The 18394-nt window shown below is 43.2% G+C and overlaps 1 protein-coding gene across 1 annotated transcript; it reads left to right on the forward strand.

The window, feature by feature from the left end:
• The first annotated feature begins 536 nt into the window (after positions 1-536).
• On the forward strand, positions 537-15224 carry LOC133948486 (leucine-rich repeat neuronal protein 3). Its single transcript, XM_062382264.1, has 2 exons — positions 537-877; positions 12226-15224. Exon 2 carries the CDS (start codon positions 12664-12666, stop codon positions 14791-14793), a length of 2130 nt encoding a protein of 709 aa, XP_062238248.1. The 5' UTR covers positions 537-877; positions 12226-12663; the 3' UTR covers positions 14794-15224.
• The last annotated feature ends 3170 nt before the right edge of the window (positions 15225-18394 follow it).

Here is an 18394-nt window from a genome sequence, read left to right on the forward strand (position 1 = left end):
AATAATTGGATTTGTATCTTCTGATATTGACCGATAAACTAACAATTGAAATGTTGAAATCTCTTATAATACAGTATTGGCCAAATCGCAGACCTATAGTGCAGACTACGTTACAGGATAGTTGAGTTGGCCACATTTCAACATATTATTATGGAGCCCCTCTGTCACTCTGCTATCAAAAAGGTTTGTTTTCCTGACTTCAGTTGTTTCTGATCACAGAATCATCATCTATTTTTTATTTCCTACATATAACATGACCATAATAATGTATTAGTGCCTATCTCATCTCCTTTTAACACCCACTGACTTGTTCCTGTGGACATTTTTTGCAGCGTGCCTCACCTCCAGCTGAGGAGGACATGGATGAGAACAGGCTTCTGGGATATGACTGACGGCTGCTCCCAGCCAACCAGGGCGGGGATGCTGCGAGCAGCTCGCCCGCTTCTCTCACGCCATTGGCTGTTGTCCGGAGAGACGGGCTTTGCACTGATATTAATGACTGCTGAGGAGACGGCGGAGAGCATCTATGTGGTCCGCCTGACAGTTGATCGAGGGGGAGAGAGAAGCGCCGTGAACAGCCGCTGTGAAGACGGGAACGGGGAAGGGCACCGGGAACACATGCGTTCTCTCTGCGCGCTCTCGCCACGCTGATTTTTTGGAGGACTTCTTTGTTTTGGCTTCATCCTCCTGCAGAAGCCGTGTGTGTTTGTCTGTGGAGGAGAGTCCAGAACCGGTTCCTCCTCGGCTGCGTGAGGAGAAGAGGACCACACATTGTTGACTGGCTTTACGTTGCGCGCTGTGGCTCTCTCGTCATTGGAGCGCCGCACTTGATGGGAATATAGACGCACTGATCCGAGGACTATGACGGTTAAATCGGGTAAGTTTACTCTGTTAACTCCTCCGATAGGTTTCAGTAATATCATATATATCGCCTGTTATATCGCAGATTGCGTCTGCGCCATGCATTTGGCAAGTTAATCAAAAACGCCAGGTTCGGCGATGTTGATACCGCACACGCTGTATTTTACTTGAAGGCATACATCATCGAGCTTCACCGATACTAATCACTAGTGAGCGATAAGATAATTTGAGGAAAAAGATTGAAGATTAATTATGCGGATGATTAGCCTCGAACCTCTCGCTTGACGTGCAGACGCGCAACTATGCAGGATGCGCCTCAAAGAGACCGGATCCATGGTGGAGTGCGGTCGGAGTATTAAAGCCGAATTAATTAAGAGAATACCGTGTGTGTGTATGTGTGTGTGTGTGGGTGTGTGTGTGTGTATGCGTGTGTGCGTGTCTGTGTGGTGATGGACTGGCAGTTTCACGTCCCCCGGTCCTGCTTAGTGAGCGCACACCAGACACGTCTCGAACAAATCCCCCCCCCCCCCCCCTCCTCCCCCTAAACCTTCTTTTTGCAAAAACACAACTCGTCCCCTACACACATGACAATAAACATCCTCGGCCTGCAACACACAATCACACTCACTAATAAACGGTGAACGGAAGAGAGTCTGTTTTTTCCGAAAACCATGTCGGCACGTTACATTCAGCCTCTGCGTAATTATGAAAGCTACAGAGGCTGAGGCATCTTCCAGCGCATTCACCACCATCGCACAACCTGCCTGTACACCCACACAACCAGGGATCATGTAATAAGTGCATTCATTTATTTATATATTAAGAGAGAGAGAGAGAGAGAGAGAGAGAGAGGTATTCATAATCCCATAACTGCAGTGGGGCGTCTCTCTACCCTCTCTCTCTCTCCCTCCCATTGTATCTCCCTCACCCTCTCTGTCCAAAATGTCCAGCAAATGTATTAATCATGAATATTTCAAAAGGAAGATATGCAGATAATGGCTGATCATGACAAATGTGATTTTCACCAGGGGGGCTATTGAACCTGACTGCTGTAATCTCCTGTGTTTGCATGTATGTGAGAGTGTGTGTGTCCAGTAGCTTGTTCCCAGATGATGGATACAATAGATTTTGGCCTCCACAGTGTGCGAATGACTCACCCACAGCAGCTGCACGAAATGAAACACACTGTCAAATGCCACACGAGAGCCATCATGCCCTTCTTCCCATCCATCAGTCGCCATGCGGCCACGCTGAGAGAAGCCCGTCCTCCGCACCGTGGCGTGTTCCCACTTCGAATTATTTGACTACCTGCTGATTGTGCCAAGGACGTTTGCAGCTTATTCCATTGTACTCAGCCACCAGCTCCTCAAAAGGGAACCTGCAGTTGAGGCTCCGTGTGATCGCTCCAAACAGTTTGAGAAGCGTAGACCTAAGTGCATGCCGTCATAACACTGTCCCCAGGCTGCCGCCACCAGCCCCATGCTGACAGGAAGAATCATCACAAAGCACAAATGGCTTTCATCATTAATTTGGGCACATTTGTTCAAAACAAATCAATAGTACATGTCCCCAACAAGTCACACGCTTAAAGTGAGTGGCTTTGCGAATTGCCTATTGATCTGCGTGTGAAACGGTAAAAAGCGGAGTGCTGGTGAGGGGGTTATTGTGCCTGCAGTGGACTTGTGGAGGCTCGGAGAACATGACAGACAGCACAGCGTGGGTGTTCCATATTAATTTCTCTATAGGCGGAGGGCAGCAGGTTCCTGTGAGGTGAAGGGATGTGTGGGTGGCAAACGCTGCTGCAGGTGGTTCAAAGCCGGTGTTGGAGAAGGTAACGATTGCGCCATCAAAATCAAATTGATCTTAAGATTTTTTTTTTTCGCTCCCATACTAGTGGTAACAAGATGCCCAAGGATCTATCGGGACTCCTGAGTGAAATGCATGTAAACATATTCAGAAGACGGCTGCAGGGGATCAGCCTGTGCAGCCAAGCATGGGCTCTCTGATAGCATCCTGCTCCCAAACAAACACAGGCATCCATTAAAATGGAATAAGCACAGACAGGGGGTAAAGGGATTGGGGAGTGGGGGGGTGCATGTTTGATTTTGGATTGAGTCGCTGGACTGTAGCCGAGCACGAATTACATCAAAAGAAACAGAGACGGAAAGAAGGGACACACACAAAGTGAGGATGATGGCAGCATCCATGACATTTTGGTGTTTCCAATTTCCCAAAATGGGAAATGATGCTTGTTTGACACACAATCCTAAAATGTTTCAAGCCAGAGAACCACTAGAACAAAAAACTATACTAAAACTGGTTGTGTATAATAGATAAATGTCAGGTATAAATAAGTACAAATAAAAAAGTCATTTATTGCTAGTAAGTCAAATTTTCTGCAGATTAATATAAGAGTTGGACGTGATGAGCACATTTGCCCATATTGCAGTTTCAAACATGAGCAGAGAAGAAGAACAGGACATCTAAAGGCTACTGCTGTGCCGCCCATCTGCTCTGCATTCAGACTGATACATATAGGCCCTCTGAGCGCTAATGAAAAGCTCGGTGAATGAGTGATGCTGCATCACGAGGCCAGACCCAAAAGTGCACGCACTGATGAAACTGCAGTGACTCATGCATGGCAATATATAGATATACAAACTATATATACATGCACTCTCATACACATGTATGGAAATAGGCATAAAAGCGCACATGCAGAGCAATAGCTGCCACCAAATTGGCTCATCATTGTAGTGTCGAGCCTCTGAAAATATGTGGCGCCATCCTGCCTTTTGGAAAAGAGCAAATTCTTTCATGTCTTTCAACTGAGGGAAGAGGAGCAGAGAATGAGAAAGAGAAAAGAGAAAGCCCATGAAATCATAATAAAGAGGTCCGGGCCGGCGATAAATGCATTTCAGTGGCATATAATGATTGATTCCGTCTACAGTAGGAGCTTATTCCCCGCAGGCTTGTGGCCCCTTGACCAGCCATATATTATTCATATAAATATAGATAGCTGTGCATCTTAGAGGCAGCACACATGCCACATTTGCACCTGCAGATTCAATTTGGCCCTGACTTTGAGGGATATGCCGCTGGCTTCGTTCCCCCTGCCTGCACCCCAACCGCCCGCCTCCTCACACCTCCCCTCTTTCATTTTGGCTAGCAGCTATACATGGAACATTATGCAGATTTTTTTTTGTCAAGAGTGAGTGTGATTACGTTGAGGGAGAAATGAGTGTCGGAATGTTCGCTACGCCTTTGACCTTATCAGCAGCAGCCTTAAGCTGGATACCTTGTCTTAATTTTAATAGATGCAGCACTATGCGAATTAGACAGGGGGACCTAGCTGCGCTCTCTGTCTCTGTATGGTGTGTTCTGCATGCATTTTGCCAACGAGCGGCTGCATGTTTGCTTTTTCATGTTCTTTGTGAGATCACTGTTTGCTAAATTGCATGTGCAGGCCTGTGTATGCAAATTCATGAATCTCTCTGTGTGTTTGCATTTTCTTGGTGTGTGTGTGTGTGTGTGTGTGTGTGTGTGTGTGTGTGTGTGTATGTGCGCACGAGTGCAGGTGGGCGTGGAGTACCGTTCGATATAGTGCAGCATGTATGTTCCCCCACACTCTGCACAAGGACACATCTTGTCCCGAAAAGAGCTGAAAAACCAGAGTTGAGGGTCCTGTGGTTAATTTGGTGCATTGATTTTACATTAACAGTTGACTCTGCATTGATTCATGGCCGTACAAGTGCAGATGTAAGGGGGAAAGGTTTCCAGCCGCACCCACGCATGTGCAGAGACGCGGATGCACATACGTACTGGAAGCTTCATTATGCATACATGCTGCGTAAAAGGGTCCCTTTAATGGACTCTCCCTTACCTTGGAGAAAGTATAATAGTAAATCAATGAGGTGAAGGGCAGAGGGAGGGACAGTTAAGGCTTCCAGAGGCACCCACCCATGAAGGGGCCTACCCAGAATGTCTGACAGGAGCTGCTTGGTTACGTTACGGTGGTGATACATGTCAACAGGAAATGTATCTGTGGTGTTGACTTCAGTTGGTTTCACATCATGAATCTTGAATCTTGAGCAGTAATTTAAAAAGAAAGAAAAAATAAGCTTAGCTACATTTTTACATATAAACGCATGCTTTTTTAACAATTTGTGTATGAGCCCTTAAAAGATTAAATATTGAACAAGATAAGAGATAAGCATTTTCCACTTACAATTTTTGCAATTTTGCAAAGCAACTGAGGAAATCAAGATAAACATGGGATGTCTTTTTTTTCCCAATGGAAACAGGTCAGATGTGTGAAGGTCATTGATTCTCTGAGCGCAACAGCTATGGTAACTGTAAATTACATGTGGTGGAGAGAGCGGTGTTACCAAAAACATAAAACATGGGCCAACAAATTTGTTTACTCAACTTAAAGTTAACGAGTTATAACAGTTGCACATTTTAATACATTTTCTTAATTTGTTTAAGTTGGTAAAACAATTGTCTTTTATCAGTGCAGTCATGTTTGTAATTAGACAATTGGCGCTGCAGTCAGACAGACATGTAGATCGACAGGTTTGGCACAGCAGGGGTGACAGGTATTGAGATGGCAATTAGGCTGACATCAAACGAGCGACAGAACAGTGAGATGCCCAGAAAGAAAGACAGGGACCTGAATATGCAGGGACACTAAATTAAATCCCTCTCCTCTATTGCCGGCTGCTCGGTCGGATTGCGACGCTAATAGAGAACATAAGGATGAATGTTCGCCATAAGGGTTTGAAGAGCGGAGAAAAATGTGAGAGGGCAGGATGAAAAGGACAAGATTTATAAAAAGAGCTGTGGGGGCTGCAATATCAGGAGCTCAAGGAACGAGCAGGGGGAGGAGCTCTGGAAGGGGGGGGGGGGTTGTAGAAGAGAGCCTTGGGAGGCTTATTACCAGTGGATCAAAACTCCCACTGAACCATTTTTTCCAATACACAGGCTATTCTCCTGAAAGACGAGGCAATCCGGCTGCGCCCTACTTTCCACTTACGTCTGACCTTTATGTCTTCCGCCCAGTTTTACCACGGCGATTGTAATGTCTACCTCTTAGCAGATGCAATACTGCCTTGTTACCGCTTAAACCACACAGTCCTCATAATCATCTCCCCGAGGGCCAATGTGCTCCCAACAAAACCCTACATCTCGCGACTTATTCCACAGCATATATCTCACAACTTCCCATTTTTATGCCCGCCATAACCCCAACAGAACATATGCTTTGTATAATAGATGCTTTTATTTTTACATGAACCATAGGTCAAGTTGACACTTGGCGGGGCAGTGATGAGGACCAAACCTGCAGCAAAGTAATCACCTCCAGGTCCCCAGTCTGCAAAAAAAACTGTCCGAGCCCTGGGAAGCGAGGTGGAAGATTTATACCTCATTTCAATAAACAGCATAAAGCAAACAGTGCTGCCCGGCCGTTTGGCTGCCCGGCCGATTTGAGTCAGGCCTGCCTGAATTAGCAGCACAAGGACCATCGCTCTGTGCCCCTTCTGTGCACACTCATTAATTTAAAGTGGTCATATCTCACTGGTCTCTAATCAAACTGTATTTGTGCCATTACTGTCCGGAACAGCCACCGTGTTAGTATAATGGAGGGGGGGTCCGGTGGGAAAGTGAGCGCGAGTGGTTGCCAAGAACAGAATGGAAAAGCTTTTCACCTTGACAGTGACTGAACATCTTAAATGTATCCCTCCTCAGGTATATCTCGATTAGTGCGGGTGCCATTTCCTAAGAACAAACTATGTCTATAATCCACATTTCGGCCATACAAGTATGTGTATAATGAAGATTACGGAATAAATGGAGAGAGTTATTCAGGTTTTTACGTGGCGGAAAAACTGTGTAAATGAGCAGATTTTAATGAAGAGAGATTCCAAGGTATCCAGTGGAGTAAAAAGTCGTACTAATTAAAAGTGAAATCTGTGACTAATGTGTACTAAAGTGATCCCGGTTTGATGATGCAATGACACTGTCTTTTCTGCGCTGCTTCTCAGGCGAGTAAGTAACATAACTTAGTTGCTCCCAACATGTGATAGTGATGCAAAGACAATGTCATATATATCTTTATAATATAACTCCAGCTTGAAGACATGCATGACAATTTGCATGTTATCGGCCCGGTGTACAGATAAGTGGCTATAATAGCTTTGTATATCAGTCACAGTCTGCAGATTACCAAGCAGAGAGCACTGACAAGTTGATTATTCATTGATTATTCAACTGTAACATGTTCTGCTTAATATGTAAAAAATCACACTAATATGAAGGGATCTTTAGCTAGATTGTACCATGGTATGCATTTGATTTGAAAATAAAAATGGAAAGAAAGATCAAATTATAAAAAAATGTATACTCACAAATCCAGTATCAGTAATTACCTGAATCTGTACTTTTTTTTGCAAATCTAGTACCACAGGGTATAGCCAGCTTCACCTGGTGAACATCGTGGAGCATATAGCTGCTTGTGTACCTGTCATTTTCTTCAATAGTTGGTGGAGACCAAAACAGAGGTAAAAGGGTGAATATTGGAATTCCTCAGGAGGAAAGCAACATAACTCTAAGTAAAGGCTAGTGCTTGTTCATATCTCCTGCATGTGTAAATAGGCAATTGTTTGTTTTCCCAATTGACTTAAAGTGTCAGAGTTACAGTTTGTTTATGTAGCCCCAGAGTGGCGGGAAAACGCCTCCCCCTAAAACATTACAGGTTTCACTAAACAAATCGAGTTGTATTTCACACACTTGAAACAAGCCAGATACCAGGAGCTTGTTTGTTGCAATTTTCACAGCCAGGATTATTACTGGTGAAAGTGAAAAGCCCATGGCTTAGACTGTCAGCCTGCTACTGCAATGGTGGTGCTTTGGAGGCTGTGGCTTGAATGATTCCCACAACCTCCCTTGTTTCCTGTGACACCTGGGAACTCGTGTTAGCTCCATGAGTGAACACCTTAGCCTGACCTATAAAATACTTCCATTGGCTCCCCGAGCAAATGTCAAAGCTTTACCTAATGTGTTAGTGCAGGTAGACATTAAGTTAAGGGAGATCCCATGTCAAGCTCCCTAGGTTATATTACCAGCGGCTGATTATGTACCTCCCTAATCAAGATTTCCAATACTTTTTTCACCCAAGCAGAGATTACAAGCATCCATCTTTGAATTGTATTTGCTCCTGCCATATTAACCGCATTTCTTTTTGTCCAACAGCCACGTGGCCAAGTAACCACTTATAGACATAATTGCTCGCTAGGAGATCCTTGTATTATACCAATCGTTAGTGGGGATTTGGCTTATTTTCCAGCATCACAGCCTCACTATGGTTAATATTCCCTGCAAAGACAAAAATATTGGGGTCACCAGGGGTTAATGCACCACCACTGATACCATGACAATTTCAAGTTCTTCCTCTGGCAAGTCATTTTGTCCTCCGGATCTCTATTCTCCCCTCTTGTACCACCAATTACTGGCCACAGAGCAACGGATGTGGGAAATTAGCTCTACAACGAAGTAGTGTGTGTGTGTGTGTGTGTGTGTGTGTGTGTGTGTGTGTGTGTGTGTGTGTGAGAGTGTAGCTCCACTGGACCTCTTACTAAAGGTTAGTACAAGTGTAGTGTGGACTCCATAGCCACTGCAGTCAAGGTGCAAGGCCTCTTCACAGGGCGTCACATTATGCGAGCGTACAATACCAATTTACATGCTCAACTGCCTGTATTAGAAGATTAGAATATTACACATAAAATGATGCTGTTCGGTGGGGAAGTATACTTCACTATATCAACCTGTTGTTCAATGAAATAAGCCCAACTTCCCCTGCCAACCAAGCATCCTAAATGGAGACTGAAGGAGTGCATTGTACACAACATCTTCTTAGTTTCTGTATCGCTAAGTCTCAATTGTATATATTACAAATTGTTTTCTTGCGTAACCAAGTCATTGACTCAACGCGATTCCACTCAAGCGGCAACGGGGGCCTGAAGACTCGGTACATTTGCCACATGAGACACGATGCAACACAAGGTGTCACCTCCGATTCAGTCAGCCTCTTCTTACAAATGACTCTTAATGTTTTCCTTCAACAACCCTTCACCGGGACCTGAGCTGACATCTAGGAGATTGGAAATTAAACCTGATTTACATAGATCTGTCTGTAAGGTTTATACATTTATTCATCACTTCAACATATGCAGTATTTAACCTGCCCTGGCTCTTAGTGTCAGATATATGCAGCGATAAATGGCAGCAGAAGTTTGAAAGCAGCATTAATAATACTTTTGACAACAAAGCTCTATTTCAAATCTATCGAGGCTAGAGCTAATGTTAAACCACAGTAAGGGATACAATTTTGGAAAAATACAGAATGAATCATGAGTCATTTTAGAAAGTAGTCTGAAAATGAATTAGCAGCAGCCTAAATAGTATGTACATTACATACTGTAATTTTTCTACTAAAGCACATTGTGATGCTTTGGAAATATTGCATTTACTATGGCCACAATCAGATCTAAAATCTAGATTTCTACGAACTAAGTGTTAGATTAATAACACAATTTAGCAGGGAAATGTTCGGTGCTCGCTGGCCACACCGTCCTCTGCTAATCTCTGGCATAGCGTCACTAATCCTGTCCTAGATTTTCATCAACGTGGGACGACAAACATTCACATTAAACTAAAATGATTTCTCACAGTCGGCCTCTTCTACCTTCTTACCAGCCGTGATGTCCTCCTCACATCCATCATTACACCTTGCCAAAATTTGATTAGGTAATACCTGATTCAACGTGTGGCAACACTGTTTCTTATTCTGCGACAATAGTGCCAACACATGCTTTGTCTCTGAGTGCTGCAAAGTCTCAAACAGAAAATATTGATCGGGAAAATGGTCGGTCTTATATGTCTAAATATGTCCCCACTGACACAATTAAAATCGCTGGTAAAACAACAGCCCGTTAGAGCCTCTAGCAGCAACTGCACAATTTACCTCTGCATTTAACAGTTAACCCGACTGCATTACACCACTGGTAATTGTGATTAGTACAGGAGGAAAGCCACAGCGAGCAGAGACGAGACCGAAATGCTGGTGTTACAGAATCCAGCCTGTGTTTCCAGGGCATGGATCAGCTGCATAGCCCACAATGAAGAGCCTGCTGAAGAAGAGAAGCTAAACCCTGTTTATCAGAATGCTCTGGGTGTTGCAGCTTATTAAAGTGCCAGGTGCATTTAGAAAAATAATACCCCCTCTCTCTTTCTCTCTCAATCTCCCACTGGCTCCATGTCTGCCTCAGCATCCTCCCTCCTCCCTCCTCCCTCTAGACCAGACTCCAGCCAGTGCTGGAGCAGAGGTTGAGAAATGAACCTTTGCGAGTAGGGCAAACCGCAGCGTTTCTGCTGCCATCAGAACTTTTAGCTTATTTATTTATTTTGCCTTATTTCCCCCCCTCCACCTCTCCTGTGGCCCCTGAGGTGGAAACAGTGAAGGTGATGAAATTAAACCATTTCTTTCTTTTATTGTTCTCGCTTTCCTGTCGCGTCACACTCCCCTTTCTCCCTGTCCATTCCAGACCCCGTCTCTCTTGACTTTACCCATGATGATGTGATGTGTGATCTAAAGACCCAAAATATCACAAGCACCCTCAAACCCATATAAGAGCAACTAATTATGACTTTGATTACATGCTGCACTTGAGCTGTGAAGCTTCCACCATAGCAGGAGACAGTGAAAAACACATACAAGTTGGCATATTTCTTGATAGTGTATTTAGAAGAACTGCATCACCTCATCAACACTATAACTGGCAGTCAAAAGAACATATCTGGATATGTGGTGGATTTGTTTGAGTTTTTACTGGTAAATGTACTCCATTTTACAACAGGGTAGATAATACCCAAGCTATAAAATATTCCAAAAATTCCCAGAAACACAATCGTTTTGTGAACTGTGTTTTACTCTTAGTTAATTAGCAGTGAAACAACAACCATTTGAGACATGACAAAAAAAAGGACTTAGAACAAGTTGTTACCTAAAAATTGTGATAAATGTAACATTTGTTCTTGCTACAATGTTTCACGTTATTTAAAGAGGTGCTGTATCTGAAATGAGTCCTAATGTGTGACCTCTGCCAAGTAGGTTATGTTTTTAATTATTTGTTAGTAGGGATTAAGAATTGAATAAGAATTGCCTAACCAATTTCCCATCAAACTTAATGGAGGGATGGGTTCCATGTTATTTAAGGGGACCTCCAGGATATTTTGTCACTTTCGCTTTAGGATTGTTAGGCTTTGTTGGAGATAATGCTCTCTACTGAGTGACATTCTAGTTATAGACTTAAAGACTTATTTAATTGTTTGGATTCTTAGTTGAGACTTTATACATTTCTGAATTCATTGTTCTCTAAAATGTCCACAGTGGAATTAAAATGTCTGGGGCATGTTTGCTTCTCTCTGTCAACAGACACAATCTCTGCATCTGAGACTCATTTCAGACAAAGCTGACATGTCAATCTAATAAAGATGTTTATCCGATACAAAACTATAGATGTAAATTGTGGTAAACTCTTTTAAGACTTTTACTGTTATACATCCATTTGTCCCTAGAGTAAAAATCACTGAATGTATTTTTTTCCCCATCAGGCTTATGTGTGTGTGCATGTGTGTGTGTGTGTGTGTCTGTGTGTGTCTGTGTGTGTGTGTAGAAACTAGCATAGTTGTTAGTTATGTGTCGCCACCAGCAAACTGTATGATCTGCATTTTCCAGAAAAGTAAAATCCTACCATTGTGCAGATTTGTTGATTGCACAAAGATTAATTATGTCAACACATTAATGTGTTTTCATGGTTGCTGTGTCTTGTCACAAACAGGTGCAAACAGCATCTGGGCCAAATGCTTAGATTGCATGTGCAGCTTCGCTGTCTCGCTGGGTTATCGGCTGCCCATTTACTTGTTGCTATAGCCCCTGACATATTCCAGTTTCTTTAAGCGGCTTGGCCTCAAGGCTAATGCTTAAGCCCTGGGATGTCTGCCATTTAAAAATCTTAATAAGCGTTGTCTTCATCCAATAATGAACTTACACTGCTGTACATCAGAAATGAATGCTATATTGCCGGAGCACATGCAGTACATCCCCAGAATGAAGTCTAGAAGGTCAAACAGATATAAATCCCCGGTTCTTTGTCTTGAAGGGAGGGTGTATAAATGTCAACATACATCAGTGTGCCTATAACAAATGTCAATATGCCAAAATCCTTCTCTCGCTACCTTGCTTAGCCACCTATATTATCATGTAATACTCACACCACTTCTCTCTGTCTTGTTTGTCTTACACAGGTAGGAATGGCCTGGGCTGTGGACCCTGGAAGCTAGTAACGACAATCAATGAGGACACGCATCTTTAAGGACAGGGAAGAGTCTACATGGATATCTATAACTGTGCTCAACGTAGGTCCTTTGAGGTATAATATTAGTGAATCCTTTTAGTTCCCCCCCCACCCACCTTCTCGGGTCTGCCTGGCTGCAGTATTGGCCCTGAACCCTGACACCAGAAGGCAACATTGAGTGATTGGTCATTACATCCAAGGGCGTCTACGCAGCAAGACAAAAATAATATCTTTGGAACTGCACTGCAGCTTGTGGTCGGGGTGGTGAACGGGGCGGTGAGTCAATCGCCTCAGAAGCTGCAGCAAATGATTCATTATTTGTCAAGTTAACAGCTCAGACCACTTAATCTACAAGGACCCATTTCTAACTGGAGAGAATCGGTCCAATATGAAGGACGTGTCATTCGTGGATTGTCTCTTTGTCGGCTTGGCCATTGCCTCTTTTGTTGTGGCAACTGAGGAGAGGCCCGACTGCCCAAAACTCTGTGTATGTGAGATCAGACCCTGGTTTTCTCCAAGTTCCGTGTACATGGAGGCACAGACAGTTGACTGTAATGACTTGGGACTCTTTAGCCTGCCGGAAAAATTACCAGTGGGCACACAGGTACTATTACTGCAAACAAACAATGTTGCCAAGATTGGAAACCCGTTGGATTACTTGGCAAACATAACGGAGATTGATTTATCACAAAACAACTTATCCTCTATCAGCGACGTCCATCTGGGGAACCTTCCTCAGCTTGTATCTCTTCATATGGAGGAAAACTGGATACGCATGTTGCCAGAACGATGTCTGGCAGAGTTGCGTAACCTGCAGGAGCTCTACATGAATCACAACCTCATATCCTTCATCTCTCCACTGGCTTTCCAGGGTCTCAGCAACCTTGTAAGGCTCCACCTCAATTCTAACAAACTGGTGGTCATTAAGAGAGAGTGGTTCGAACCCATGCCAAATCTTGAGATTCTGATGATCGGTGAGAATCCAGTTCTTTCTATCGATGACATGAACTTCAAACCTCTCAGTAACCTCCGCAGTCTTGTTCTCACCAGAATGAACTTGTCCCAGCTTCCTGACGATGCACTGGCTGGTCTTGATAACGTTGAGAGCATTTCGTTCTATGATAACATTTTCCCCGAGGTGCCTCATTCAGCCTTGAAAAATGTCAAAAATCTAAAGTTTTTGGATCTAAATAAAAATCCCATTGCAAGGATACAGAGAGGGGACTTTGTGGATATGCTTCATCTTAAAGAACTGGGGATCAATAGCATGCCGGAGCTAGTTTCCATTGACAGCTTTGCCCTCAATAACCTCCCTGAGCTCACTAAAATAGAGGCCACCAACAATCCTAAACTCTCCTACATCCATCCTAATGCTTTCTACAAACTACCACGGCTGGAAACCCTAATGCTAAATGGCAATGCACTCAGTGCCCTGCACAGGATAACCGTTGAGTCCCTCCCAAATCTCAGAGAAGTTAGTATGCACAGCAACCCTATCCGCTGTGACTGCGTAGTCCGCTGGATGAACATGAACAAGACCAACATTCGCTTCATGGAGCCTGATTCACTCTACTGTGTGGAGCCTCCAGAGTATGAGGGGCAGCATGTCCGACAGGTGCACTTCAGGGAGATGATGGAGATTTGTCTGCCACTCATCTCTCCCGAAAGCATGCCTGGGCATATCAAAGCAAAGAACGGGAGCTCAGTGTCACTCCATTGTCGGGCATTTGCTGAACCTGAACCGGACATCTATTGGATCACCCCATCTGGTGCCAGGGTTCTGCCCAACACCGCCTCTGAGAAGTACTACATGCACCCAGAGGGAACCTTTGACATCTATGACATAACAGAGAACGAGGCTGGTCTTTACACTTGTGTTGCCCATAATCTGGTTGGAGCTGATCTTAAATCGGTTTCAGTAGAGGTAAATGGATACTTTCCCCAATCTATAAATGGTTCTCTCAATGTTGCAGTGAAATCCGTGGAGACCAACTCCATCCTGGTTTCCTGGAAGGCTGGACCTGGCACCCTTGCTCCCAACATTAAATGGTACACTGTGTCAGAAGCCAACCATCCTACTATAGCGTTTACCACCAGAGTTCCCTCTGATGTCCAGGTCTACAACCTCACCCATCTCAACCCCGCCACTCACTACAAAGTATGTGTGGATGTGCGCAGCATCCACTACAACCATGACACCAAATGTGTCAATGTCACCACTAAAGGAATAGAGCTGGCAGCCAGGGATATGGAAAAATGGGATGCAGCAGTAATTACTGTCTTTGGTGTGCTCTTGGCCGTGATTTCAGTGGCCTGCCTGCTTATTTATGTCTCTCTGAGGAACCATCACCTTTATGGGGATATAAGGAAATGCGACTCCAAAGCTCCGCTGAAACCAGTGGAGGCTACCGGTATGCACTCTCCTTTCTTTACAAAGCTGTGGGTTTCGGGTAAGGGACTGCCAAGTGGAGTGGAAGTGAAAGCCACAGTCATAAATGTATCTGACAATGCCTTTTAAGAAGAGCGGCTTTGTAGAGCACCACACACCAACTACACTGAATGGACGATAGGACAGGGGTGGACAAATCTGTTGTACTGTTTCAAAGGCAAACTCATTGCTGGTCCCCAGCTCAGATACAATGGCAAAACTATTAATGGACTGGGATGGAACGGTTTAAAATAGACTACATGCTCTCCCAGTTTCAACCCTAGCTGAAGAAGTGGCTTTGCAACTGATGCATTACACCAAGCTCACATCAACAGGAAGGGGCATTTACTGCAAAAAGATATATTTCGTTACCATTCATACAGGAAATGAAGGCAGGGAAAAAGGAAGCGATGATGATGATGATGGTGATGATGATAATGATGATGATGATGATGATGGTCAACTCTCTTGTAATTGACTGTTAAATGTGTTCAGAGTCGTGGAACTGTCTGTGTGGTCCCAAGCAATACCGTCTGTGCTTTGTCAAACATCCATAGACGAGTTAGAGATACAGTTATAACACCTGTCTATTACGGGAAGGGAGATTTAGTAGAGTAGACAAATAACAGTGATTATGGTGTAAGCCTTTTGATGAAATACAGTATACCCCCCCTCTTTTTCTATTTAAAAATGGATTATTAATTTTTCATGGAAATACTGTTAGATATTATATTATGTTGATGTAATGACAAATGCTCTGTATCTGAACAGTTCAAATGGGTTTTAAATCAAGGCACGGAGCAGACTACTTTTGATTACAATGTCACATTAAGCTTAATGGAATTCTGCGACAAAACAGGCATCTAGAGAGGATATTTCTCCAAATGGCTGTTTATGCTGTGTACAGTAGTTCTCATTGCAATGGTGACTGGAAAATAAAACGTGGGTACGTTGGACTAAGCAAGATATAACAGGTTGAGAAAAAACTGAGGTGACCGGCCTTTTCTGAGCAGACATTTTGATACGTCACAGGTGGAAAAGTACATGAGGTACTGATAACATTAAAGATAGCTCCCATCAATTGTCGTGTTACAGTCAGACATGCACACAACCCTGAAACGGGAGCAGATGTACGGAATCCAGCCATCTTTCATTGTATTAATTACACCTGTGCTTTTCGTACCATGACATATCAAACATGTCTGCTCTGGAGAAAAAAGGCCTATTGATTTGTTATTGCCTCAAGAAAGCGGTCTGTTATGCCCTGGTAAGTGCCTACAACAAGAACTACATGTGGTAAACGGAGAAGAAACTGAAGAATCACATCAGCCTCAGCAAAACATGGCCATGTCATCATTGCAGAATCACAAGCTACTCTCCAGTACTTTTAGTGGAACTACTTTCTCAGTATTTTTAGCATACATATTTTAAGAACACATTTCGTTGTTGCTTTGGGTGTAAAGTTAAAAAGCCATTTTTATATTAACTGTATTATATGTGATCAATGGGCACAACAGACTAATTAAGAAAAGTGCTAAGAAAAACAATAAATGTCATTGTTTCTTTTACCAACAACTGCCTACTTTCTCTCTTTTGCTTTCCTCTCATATCAATACACCTGATTAAATAAAGAGATTCCCACTGACTTTTATCTGTGACATTTTAACCGCAGGAGTGTAGAGCAAAAATAGCGATGAAGTGGTGCAGAACAACAGCCGTCTTCTGAGTCAGACCACAGGGGAGAAGTGGAGAACTCGGCTGAATGGTTGAATGGGCCTCCTAATCCTAACCAAGAAGAAGGAAGAAAAAAAAACAGCAACAAAAGAACAGAACTCATTAGCCGCCTCATTAAGACCATGTTCGTCCTTCAGATGGTCTGAATATAGTCACTGTGCTACACCTACAGCTGCTGCAGCTCCTGCTTAGATAGGAACACGGCGTCCTTACGACAGAGAGATAAAGTACAGTACTGAAAAGTCAACACGGGGTGGGATAGAGCTGACTCCAAGCTTGGGGACTCACATTTTATTTGCCTTACTGAATTATACGGCACACAGAACATTTCAAATGAGAAAGCCAGGCATGATGAATGGCTGTCAGAGGCGGACTGACATGGCGGATTTATCAAACAGAGCCGAACGCTCATACATCAGGCCAGCCTTCAGCACCACGGACAGAGGCTTTTAGAGCCAAGGCATCTGTCAAAGACAAAGGGAGTTAAAATATGACATGGTAATGCTCAGGTCACTTTAGAGTCAATTTTTTTGGTGCAAATGCAGGGACAGATGCAGAAACAAGCCTGGCAGAGCAAAACAAAATCTATATATGTTTATAGGAAACAAATTCAAGGTCACTGACTGACACAAAGAATAACTTATAGAGGAAGCAAAAAATGTGGACATTACACACACACACACACACACACACACACACACACACACACACACACACAGTAGCTCTCCCAGTCTGTGTGCCCAGAGAAACACAACATGACAGCCAAAGATGCCACTAAACGAGTCGACCAGCTCTTTCAAATTAAAGCAGCTCATAAATATTAGCCACACTGCCCCCCCCCCCCCCCCCCTGATTTGATTACATACTCGAGTGAATAAGCTGAATGTTATCTGGAAGTTCATCTCTTCCGCTGTCCGACCCAATCTTGTGCATTTCCACAAAATCTCTCTATTTTCTCTCACTTACTCTTCCTCTCTGTCTCACTGCTCTCAATTTGACACTCTCCCTCCACCGGCAGCCATTTGACCTTTTTCATGTCTGCATGTGTAAATTCTAAGCAAACCTGTATTAGGAAACAAAAAAAAAAAACCTCCTGATTTAACTTAAATCCTACATGAAAAGAAGCAGTGAGCTGTCACCATTTAATCCACAGGGAATAGGAAAATAAAAAAGATTTTTCTTGCTGAATCTTCAAATATTATAAATATCAGAAGCACCTTCTTCGATTCAGAAGACGCCATCTGCTCTCAGGTTGATATTAAAGCATGCTGTGTGAGGGCTTATAGAAGGTGCTCCTACTGGTAACGTATTCAGTTTAATTTTGTGAGGATCATTGACAGGCAGCCTGAGATTTTGATGCTGCAATCCGAACCATGATTGATGCAAGGTCATTGCTTTGTTTATTTATTTAACTTTTTAAATTAAGGCAATTTGTGAGTCATTTGCTGGAAGATAATTTCCTTTTTAGATTATTAGATTGAGTAACGGGAAACAATTTAATACAAGGGATGTGAATTTGTGAGGCTGTTAAATCAGAACTGATACTTGAACAGTACGCACATGGGAACACTAATACAATGACTCATTTCTAAGAGCATGAATGAAGACTCTGGTTAAAAGTAAAAGTATTTAATCGTTATCCAGTGTCACACAGTTAAAAAAATAAAATTCCACCAAGGCCAATTCAGTTTCTGTTTTTCTGATTCAGATTATTATGTGGATCTACACTGTCCACAAGTAACCATATACAAGATGTGTTATCTTGATTCACACCTATATGTGATTCTAATTCTAATGAGAGGGAGAGAGATCTTACTTATAGACACTGAACAACTACAATGACATTTCGCGTGGAGCCAGCCTGTAGATGCCTAATGCCAAGGTTTTCCACCCCTGTCCGTTTGTGTGTTGGTTTGTTCTTAAGCAAGATTACGCAGAAACAACTCACTTTTTAACT

This window comes from Platichthys flesus, chromosome 23 (assembly GCF_949316205.1).
Source record: "Platichthys flesus chromosome 23, fPlaFle2.1, whole genome shotgun sequence".
Classification (NCBI taxonomy): domain Eukaryota; kingdom Metazoa; phylum Chordata; class Actinopteri; order Pleuronectiformes; family Pleuronectidae; genus Platichthys; species Platichthys flesus.